The following is a 309-nucleotide window of genomic DNA, read 5'->3' as shown; positions in this document are numbered from 1 at the left end:
CTCTCTATGGGGCAGCAGACTGTGGCGGCCGCAGCTGCAGCAGCAAAGCCGTATCAGCAGCAGCAGCAGCAGCAGCAGCAGCAGCAAAATGGATGCTGCTGCAGACGCTGCATCGCCCACAGCAGCACCAGCAGCAGCAGCAGCAGCAGCAGCAATGAAGAGATGCAGCAGCCTGACAGCAGAAGCTTTCCAGGGTGCAGCAGGCAGCTCGTCTCTTACCGAGGAAGCAACACCAAGCTACACTGCTGCTGCTGCTGCTGCTGCTAGTGCTGCTGCTGCTGCTGCTGCTGCTACTGCTGCTGCTCCAGA

General features: G+C 60.5%; 1 protein-coding gene across 1 annotated transcript in view; it reads left to right on the top strand.

Annotated features, from left to right (window-relative positions):
* EMH_0007390 (uncharacterized protein) overlaps positions 1-158 on the top strand; it is a gene marked incomplete at both ends in the record, with an annotated part of 1202 nt that extends 1044 nt beyond the window's left edge. Inside the window, one exon of the mRNA XM_013497983.1 lies at positions 3-158. Within this exon, the coding sequence (XP_013353437.1) occupies positions 3-158 (156 nt within the window). The remainder of the gene's footprint in view (positions 1-2) is intronic.
* Between the last annotated feature and the right edge of the window lie 151 nt (positions 159-309).

This window comes from Eimeria mitis, genomic scaffold (assembly GCF_000499745.2).
Source record: "Eimeria mitis Houghton genomic scaffold, Emh_scaff307, whole genome shotgun sequence".
NCBI classification, from domain to species: domain Eukaryota; phylum Apicomplexa; class Conoidasida; order Eucoccidiorida; family Eimeriidae; genus Eimeria; species Eimeria mitis.
Note: the sequence above shows the minus strand (reverse complement) of the source record. Positions and strands in the feature narration are given on the sequence as shown.